The sequence below is a fragment of the Manis javanica genome, chromosome 5 (assembly GCF_040802235.1).
Source record: "Manis javanica isolate MJ-LG chromosome 5, MJ_LKY, whole genome shotgun sequence".
Lineage (NCBI taxonomy): Eukaryota > Metazoa > Chordata > Mammalia > Pholidota > Manidae > Manis > Manis javanica.
In genome coordinates this window covers 140,190,518-140,200,124 of record NC_133160.1, presented here as the reverse complement: position 1 = coordinate 140,200,124, position 9,607 = coordinate 140,190,518, and the positions used below count along the sequence as shown (strand labels likewise).

General features: G+C 49.0%; 1 protein-coding gene across 27 annotated transcripts in view; it reads left to right on the top strand.

The window, feature by feature from the left end:
• Positions 1-6,745: 6,745 nt before the first annotated feature.
• Positions 6,746-9,607, top strand: part of LIMCH1 (LIM and calponin homology domains 1) — a 321,073-nt gene continuing 318,211 nt past the window's right edge. For 5 of the 27 annotated variants that reach the window (XM_037002554.2, XM_073237698.1, XM_073237695.1 and 2 more), the window contains exon 1: positions 6,749-6,965. In XM_037002554.2, the coding sequence (XP_036858449.2) occupies positions 6,870-6,965 (96 nt within the window). In that variant the 5' untranslated portion in view covers positions 6,749-6,869. Of the gene's footprint in view, positions 6,966-9,607 lie in introns of all 27 variants that reach the window. The other 22 variants (XM_037002561.2, XM_037002562.2, XM_037002560.2 and 19 more) reach the window with 10 other exon arrangements.

Below are 9,607 nucleotides of genomic sequence, written 5' to 3'. Positions count from 1 at the left end.
TTATATACACTGTCTGGAGAGTCTTTTCTTCTCTCCCTTCTTATTCCTCCTCCTCCATTCTTCATATGTTGTGTGTTTTGTTCTGTGCTCTTTTTAGGGGTGCTCCCATCTAGAGCAGTCCCTGTAGGATGCCCTGTAGAGGTGGTTTGTGGGAAGCAAATTCCCTCAGCTTTTGCTTGTCTGGGAATTGTTTGATCCCACCATCATATTTAAATGATAGTCGTGCTGGATACAGTATCCTTGGTTCAAGGCCCTTCTGTTTCATTGCATTAAGTATATCATGCCATTCTCTTCTGGCCTGTAGGGTTTCTGTTGAGAAGTCTGATGTTAGCCTGATTGGTTTTCCTTTATAGGTGACCTTTTTCTCTCTAGCTGCCTTTAAAACTCTTTCCTTGTCCTTGATCCTTGCCATTTTAATTATTATGTGTCTTGGTGTTGTCCTCCTTGGATCCTTTCTGTTGGGGGTTCTGTATAATTCCATGGTCTGTTCGATTATTTCCTCCCCCAGTTTGGGGAAGTTTTCAGCAATTATTTCTTCAAAGACACTTTCTATCCCTTTTCCTCTTTCTTCCTCTTCTGGTATCCCTATAATACGAATGTTTTTCCTTTTGTATTGGTCACATATTTCTCTTAGTGTTGTTTCATTCCTGGAGATCCTTTTATCTCTCTCTATGTCAGCTTCTATACGTTCCTGTTCTCTGGCTTCTATTCCTTCAATGGCCTCTTGCATCTTATCCATTCTGCTTATAAATCCTTCCAGGGATTGTTTCACTTCTGTGATCTCTTTCCTGACATCTGTGATCTCCTTCCGGACTTCATCCCACTGCTCTTGCATTTTTCTCTGCATCTCATCCCATTGCTCTTGCATTTTTTTCTGCATCTCTGTCAGCATGTTCATGATTTTTATTTTGAATTCTTTTTCAGGAAGACTAGTTAGGTCTGTCTCCTTCTCAGGTGTTGTCTCTGTGATCTTTGTCTGCCTGTAGTTTTGCCTTTTCATGGTGATAGAGATAGTTTGCAGAGCTGGTACACGTGACCGCTGGAAGAGCTTCCCTTCTTGTTGGTTTGTAGCCTTTTCCTGGGAGAATAGCGACCTCTAGTGGTTTGTGCTGGGCAGCTGTGCGCAGACAGGGCTTCTGCTTCCTGCCCAGTTGCTTTGGGGTTTATCTCCGCTGTTGCTGTGGGCTTGGTCTGGCTGGGGCTGTTCCTCCAAAATGGTGTAGCCCCGTTGGAGGGGGAGCAGCCAGGAGACTATTTATCTCCGTAAGGGGCCTCTGTGCTCCCTGCTGCCCAGGGGGTTAGAGTGCCCAGAGATCCCCAGATTCCCTGCTTCTGGTCTAAGTGACCTGTCCTGCCCCTTTAAGATTTCCAAAAAGCACTCTCCAAACCAAAACAACAGCAGCAACAATGAGAGAGGGAACAGAAACAAAGAGAAAAAAAAAAGGAAAAAAAAGGAAAAAACAAGCGATTTTTTTTTTTTTTTTTTTTTTTTTGTCCTCAGGTGCCGGTCCCAGGCACCCGCTCACTGGTCCTGCTGCCCTGTCTCCCTAGCACCAGGGTCCCTGTCCTTTCAAGGCTTCCAAAAAGCACCCACCCACCGGTCCCGCAGGGAAGGAACGCTCAATATTCTTTGTCCTCAGGCACTGGTCCCACGCACCCGCTCACCAGTCCCGCCGCCCTGCCTCCCTAGCACCAGGGTCCCTGTCCCTTCAAGGCTTCCAAAAAGCACTCGGCAAAAAGAGAGAAAAAAAAAGGGGAAAAACGCGCGATTTCTTCCGTCCTCAGGTGCTGGTCTCAGGCACCCACCCACCGGTCCCACAGGGAAAAATGCGGGATATTCTTTGTCCTCAGGTGCCGGTCCCAGGCACCCGCTCACCAGTCCCGCCGCCCTGCCTCCCTAGCACCGGGGTCCCTGTCCCTTTTAGGCTTCCAAAAAGCACTCGCAGAAAAGAGAAAAAAAAAAGGGGAAAAACGCGCGATTTCCTCTGTCCTCAAGTGCCGGTCTCAGGCACCCGCCCACCGGTCCCGCAGGGAAAAACGGGGGATATTCTTTGTCCTCAGGCGCCGGTCCCAGCCACCCGCTCATCAGTCCCGCCACCGTGCCTCCCTAGCACTGGGGTCCCCGTCCCTTCAAGGCTTCCAAAAAGCGCTTGCCAAAAAGAGAAAAAAAAAAAAAAAAAAGGGGAAAAACGCGCGACCTCCTCCGTCCTCAGGCACCGGTCTCAGGCACCCGCCCCCCAGGTCTCGCAGGGAGAAACGCGGGATATTCTTTGTCCTCCGGCGCCGTTCCCAGGCACCTCCTCACCGGTCCCGCCACCCTGCCTCCCCAGCAACGGGGGCCCGTCCCTCTAAGGCTTCCAAAAAGCGCTCGCCAAAAAAAAAAAAAAACAAAACCGCTCCGGTTTCTCTCCACCCGCCGGGAGCCGGGGGGAGGGGCGCTCGGGTTCCGCCGGGCTGGGGCTTGTATCTTACCCCCTTCACAAGGCGCTGGGTTCTTGCAGGTGTGGATGTGGTCTGGATGTTGTCCTGTGTCCTGTGGTCTCTATTTTAGGAAGATTTTTCTTTGTTATATTTTCATAGCTCTATGTGTTTTTGGGAGGAGATTTCCACTGCTCTACTCACGCCGCCATCTTGGCTCCGCCCTCTAAAGAATATTTTTAATATTTGTGTGGCATTTATAGGAGTTTTGTAGCAGGGAAGTTATTCCATCTGTCATAGTCTGGGAAATTGAAATTGTTATTCACATTATGTTTAAATGACTTAAAAAACAAAGCAATGATGAATTCAGAGTATTTGTGAAAACCCTCTCTAAAAATTCTTGTACCTACTTTGTTGTATTGAGAACCACTACATTATGGGAACACAGAAGTGGTGACTAATTTTGAGTTGGTTGCTAAGGAAATCATTAAAAGGTGACATTTAAGCCAGACCTTGGAAGGTGAGAAATTTGATATAGTATTTACTGCCAACCATAAGTCTTTGAAATATTATACACAATGAAATTTGGATTTAATTTTGTCCAATTGCCTTACTCCATTTTATATGTTAATAGACATATATATTTTAATAAATCATACCATCAAAGTTAATGACCACTGATTTCTAGGTGCCAGGCAAGAGAACAGGTGCCTTATCAATAAAACTGAGACTCACAGAGGTTAAATAACATTTTCAGTCATGTAACATAATGAGAGACAGGGCTGAATTCAAACATGCCCTCCATCAAAGCCTCACAGGCATGTCTTCCAAAAAGATTTTACATTTTGTAATGTAAATGTCCACACAAAAACTTGTACATGAATGTTTATAGCAACATTATTCATAATAACCAAAAAGTGAAACCAATCCCAATGTATATCAACTGATGAATGGATATACAAGGTGTGGGATAGCCCTAAAATGGCATCTCACTTGCCCATAAACAGGAATGAAGCACTGATACATGCTGCAACAGGGAAGAACCTTTAACAATATCATGCTAAGTGAAATAAGCCACGTACAAAGGACCACCTATTGAATGATTCCATTTACATGAATTGTCTAGATAAGCAAATTTACAGAGTCAGAAAGTAGATTAGTGTTTGCTAGGGCTTGGGATGGGGGGTGCGGGGGTTGGGGACATGACTGCTACAGGATACGAGGTTTCTTTTTAGAGAGACGAAAATATTCCAAAATTAATTGTGATGACGGTTGCACAACTCTGAATACACTAAAAGATGCTGAACTGTACACTTTAAATGGGTGGATTGTATATTGAAATATATGAATATTTCAATAAATCTGTGATCAAAAAACATGCTCTTTGAATACACTGTCCCTCATTTAGCATTTATCATAGCACACCTTGTCTTACTGTTCTTTTTTCCAGTCAAAATGTTGCTTCATTATCCCCAAATAGTAATGATTTCTGAACTGTGGAGTTTCTTCTGGATTTGGTTTCCTCATTATATTTTTCAAATTTTCTCCAATGGTCATATATTATTTTTATATTTGAAAACTACGTTATACAGAAATGAAAATGGCATTTCACTAACAAAATTATTAGCTCATAGAGGGAAAAGTCTGTGTCCCTTTGTGGGTCCTTCTGACACTAGTACAGTCTCTTACACATAGAAGTGCTTAACAATAATGTGTAGGTCTTTGTGAAGATGGCACTACGCTTGGACTCTTTTATGGTTGTCTTTGGGTCTTTGGTAATCTATGTGAATTTGACACTGGTAATAGAGTTCAGGAGAAGCAGACGTTACTTTATAACTACAAACCTTAAAAGATTCAGAAAGTATTTTCCCTGAAAGAAAAAAAATTGTTTTAGTCTGAATGCGAGTTTTGATAAAAGATATTATAGAGATATAATCAATTTCCTCTTAATACTCATCTTCAAATGGATTCAGGTATGTCATTTGGGTCAGCTGGCTTCCCGCACTCCCTCCCCGTCACTCCCTGTGGTGGAACCTGCCCTAGGTGGCGTCTCAGGGGATATGCTGGAGTCTCTTTGTGAGTTATTTACTTTGCCGTGTTTCTTCATGGGGACAAGGTCATCTTCTGACTATATTTTATTAGCCCTTGCTCTCCGCTCACCTTTTTTTCTCTTGTTTGTAACTTCTCCTCCCTTTCTTCCTTTTCTGGCAGGCAGGCCTTCCTCATCCTGGGATGGTTAGCTGGCTTGTACTGAGCAGGAACTATTTGCCAGGCCCAGCTTTGGTCTTTCCATATTCAGAATTCCTATGTGCTCATCACAATGATTCTGCTGAAATGTTGCTATTTCAAGCTCATTTGTGATGAGAAAACTGAGGCACAAATTCTGAGTGACAGAGTCTAGACTGGGCGTGGCAAGGCAGCTTAGTGTGCAGGTAAGAGGAAATCTGGTGCCAGGTTGTCTGGGCTTGAATCTGGCCTTCACTGCATACTAGCTGTGTGACACCCCTCTCCGCCTTCTGGTTTCCTCACAGAGATGAGAAGAGTCTAGCTTACAGGGCTGGAATACGCAATGAGTTAGTCAATTATTTGTAATGCTTTTAGAGCAGTGCCTGGCACAATGTAAGTGCCATATAAGTGTTTTAAAAGTAAATAACTGAATGCTTCTTTCTCCAGAGCTGGTAATGGTGGAATTTCAGGCCTCCTTTTTGTTCCATTCCCCCATTCAGCAGAATTGGACAAAGGCTAAATTTGGACCCTGAAACGGGGAACAGAGACTTAACTGCTAAGGCACCCACGGACTTCCTGCCCTGTCTGACCCCTCTTGCCAGCAGCCATTCTAAAATGTGAACCCATTTGCGTTAAGTTAGCTAAGAGTATTGAGGTATTCCATACCCAGTACTGGCTTACCAGTGAATGCCCACGCAGTGAATCCCCACCATAGTCTGGCATACCTCCTAGGACCTGGCCTGCCTCTCCCATGCTATCATTCCCAGCTGGTTCTTACCTCACCACACTCCAGTCATGCTGGCTTTCCGGGGTTCCTGGACCCCCACCAAGCTCATCCTTATGTTAAGCTCTTTGCACCCGTCTGGAAATGTTTCCCCACGTTGTTGCTTGGTTAACATCATTCCCAATTCATATCACCTCATCTAGACAGAAAAACCTTCCAAGATCATCAGCTAGGCACTCATGGAAAAGAGAAGGTATGCTCAAATAGGCTGAGAAGAGTTTATTGAGATCACTAGGAGGAAATGGGCAGAGTGGGGAAACCAGACTCGGATGGGGATGCCTTTACCATCACCCCTAGGGAAGTGGGGTAGGACAAGGGGAGACAGGGAACCTTTAGAGTGGCACCTTCAAGGGAGGTGCAGCCAATCCATTACACTTTTGCAGTTAGGGGCAGTATAAATACCCCACCTCCCTCTCTTCCTGCCTCCCTCTCATTAATGGAACCTGGACACACAGGTCAACTTCCCAGGTGAAGGATGGAGACGCAGTGGGAAGTTAGCCAACACGCTTGCTTCCCAGGCCATACTTTATCTTCTCTTTTATCTTCTTAACATAAATCACTCTCCATAATTACCTTCTTTTGTTTTACCTGTTTATTGTCTGCCCCGCCCCCTATTCCCTGTAGAATATAATTATCTTGAGATAAGACAGCGGCGTTTTCTTATTTCCTTTCTTTTTTCGTCTCTGGATCCCCAGAGCTTACATCAGAGCCTAGTAACTACACAATAAATAGTAGGTACACAATAAATACGGACTGGATGAATCAACAGACTGGGGCACAAGTGGCTTGCCCGGGGAGAAGAAAGCTTATAGGGGTCGCTTTCCTTTTTTTCTTACAAAAAGATCGGGTGACTGAACACTCCCTGGCGCCGGGGCAGGGGGCTGCTCCTCCTGTCCCCGCTTCTGTGGCGGTAGTTACCGCAGGTGCGGTGCGGCCACTGTCCCCGCGTCCTCCTGCGCGCTGCGGCAGCGGGGGCTCCCCCCGGGACGTGTGCGCCCGGGGTTGGCGCGCGTCTTCCGGGTGCGGCCCGACCCGCTAGTCCCTCTGCAGCCGGCCTGGCGCGGGGACGTGCGGGGCGGCTGATCGAGCTCCTCTCCTTCTCGCGCTGCGGGCAGGGAGGGAGACACGCAAGGTCCGCTCTTGGTTATTTTTAGTCGGTGGCTGACACCCCACCGGGTGCGGGGCGGGGCGGCCGGGGAAGGTGGGGGCTAGAGGGAGCTCCCCGCGCCTCCGCGCTCGCTCCCGCCGGGCACTCACTGGCGGCGTCCTGCAGCCGCGAGCGCGGCTCTCCGCGGGGACCTGCGCCGGGCGGGGGAGGGGCGGGCCGGGGAGAGAGCGGCGGGCGGGAAGGGGCGGGGAGCGCGCTCCTGCGGCGGCGGCAGCGGCGGCGCGGCCGTCCTCATCCCGGCCGCCCAGCTCGAGTGCACGCCGGGCTTCGCAAATGGCTTGTCCCGCTCTCGGTCTGGAAGCTCTGCAGCCGCTGCAGCCCGAGCCACCCCCCGAGCCGGCCTTCTCCGAGGCGCAGAAGTGGATCGAGGTAGGTGCCCACGGCTGGCGGGTGGCCTTGCAGAGGCGCCCGGAGCCACCAGCCCGCACACACACGGACGGCAGGTCCAGCCTCGCCTCCCCCACTTTCTTTTGCCAGCTGCTCCGGATCACCCGCCAGGGCCTCGGGCGAGCTGCGATCCCCTGGCGCTTTGGCACTGGGCTCTCGGGCGAGGGTGGGCGCGAAGGAGGGACACTGCAGTCTAGCTGTGCGCCTCGGAGCGGGAAGCGGTCGCCCGCGCCCGCATCGCCTCTGCCTGCCAGCCGCGCAAATCTCAGCTCCCGCGGCTTCCAGGGTTGCCAACGAAAGGGCAGTGCGAACAGAAGCTCCGCAAAGGCGCAGAAAGTGCCAGCCTTCAGAGCCCTCGCGGACGCCGCATTTCGGGGGGTCCTGTTCCCTGTCCTACCTTCCTCCTCTTGGCCCCGCTCTCCGTTCTTCTGGAGTTGGCAGTGTCTCCACGGAAGGGCATACCCACCAGAGCCACTGGCTGTATTCCCGGCACCCGATGAGGTGTGAGGCTGGCACAGCGCACAGGGCCGGGGAGCCTGCAAGACCCACCTGCGAGCGTGCCGTCCGCATAGACGTTGCCCAGCCATTGGCAGCCTCCACTCCATTCCCGAGGTGGAGAGGCAGGCCCCCAGGTGCCGGGTACCCGGCCTGTTGGCATATTCCACTTCTTAAATGTCTCTGTGTCAGGCCAGGGAAATCACTGAAGCTCTCGGCTCAATCCGGGAATCGCCTGTTGGGTGATCCTGATTCTCGATGTCATCTGTAGATGCAGCTTGGTGACCCTGCGATCCCGAAATGACGTGTCTGTGGGGGTTCAGGACGCTTGGAGGGCGCGAGGGGGGAAGGGTGACCCCATAGGGTGCGTGCACTGAGACTGTGTCGCTCTATCGGTGGCTTTTCTTGAGGCTGGGCAGGAGGCGAACTTGATGCTCTTGCCCTCCGTGACAGGCAGCCCATCCTTGCCTGGTGGTTCAAAGAAATGTACCATCGAGTTATGACCCAGCGACTGTGAAGTCTGTTAGTGACTCAGACTCACTCAGTGACAGCCCCCTGTGGTACTGCAGAGCTCCAGACAACGCTGTGGTCACAGAGCTAAGATGGTAACGCTGTGGTCACAGAGCTAAGATGGTACAGATTGAAATGTGCCGAGCTGCCTAAGGACACCACTCTGTGTGCTGCTCTGATGCTCCAGCCAGAGGCCTGCACCTTACAGGGCTAACCTGCTTCATGCGAGCAAGAGCATTAGGCAGAGTTTAGAAACATTTATTTAAAAATACAGTTAAACAGAGGAGTAAACTTGAGGCTCTTTTGCTAAAAGCCCCAATCACTTCTCTCAGAACTCCATGCTCATGACCACATGAGAAAAAGACCTTGGCTTTTAATTTGGAAATGTGGCTGGAATGACCTGGGTGTGACAGGTGCTCTCTCTGTGCTGCATACTCGGGTTCCCAGGACACCCAGGAGACATTTGGAGTCACTGGCTTAGTTGAGAGTTGGAGAATTGTATTTTTCATGTTCCTGAACTTTAAAATTCTCAGGAGAGATTTGGATGTGGATGGTGGTGTGGAAAGGATATAAGAGTAGAGCAGTCTTACAGTTCTTGAAAGCAGGTGGTTTATTCCCAGTTTCCTTAATTGTGAGGAATATTGACACACTGCTTTTTAAAAATGTTTTGTGGTATAATGTACATACAGGAAAGTGTACCAATCTTAGTACATGCTTCTGTGAATTTTGACATATGTGTGTACTACTATAGCCCCCACCTTAATCAAGATCTACAACACCTCCTTCAGCCCAGAAGATCACAGTCTATTTCTAAGTGGTGGCATATTTCAGGCTAAATATTATGCAGTACAGAACATCATCTTTTGTCCTGGTTTCACAGGTTTAAAAAAAGAAGGGTTTCCTTCAAAAAGAGTAGAACCCCATTAGGCCCTATTGACAGTTTGGCATTATTCTTGATACGTTACCATGTCTACCAATTTGCGAATTCAAAAACTGTAACGAGGTGTGCGTGGCTTTAGGACTAGGCAGGCTTGACTCCGCATGTGCATTATTGAAGTGGCCTATCTCCTTTCAGTTGCGGAGTTCAGTTTCTGGGAAAGGTTCAGGTTCTGGGAGCTTCCCCTCCCAGGCTGTATAAAAAGGTGTTTGCTCCAGGGAGAGACAGAGACCTCCCGGCTTCTTTCCTGGGGCTTCCTCTGGAAATGTAAATGCTGTGTCTGTGAACGGGGTGGGGTAGGGGGAACCCGGGAGCAGTAACAGATGGTTTTCCACGCAGTTGCCCAGTGAACAAAGATTCCTTGGCTAATATTGCAATAATGTAGTACTTAATGTGAGCCGAATTGCTGGGTGGATTGTTATCTCCAGACAATTCCATCTCCTTTAGGGGCCCCATTGTCTTCAGCAACATCCTCATTGGTAGGGCTTTGTGTTTTGCTTTTGTTCAGTCGGTGATTAAATTTCCCAGAGGCTTTTCTACCCGCCCCCCCCCCCCCCCCTTTCGAGTAGTCAGGAATTTCACCCTTTCAGGAAAATATTCCCTTGGGTGCAGCAGGTTAATAAACAAACTTTGCAGCTTGTTTCTTCTTCTCAGTCCCCTGTCTTGCTTGAGTCATTTGTTG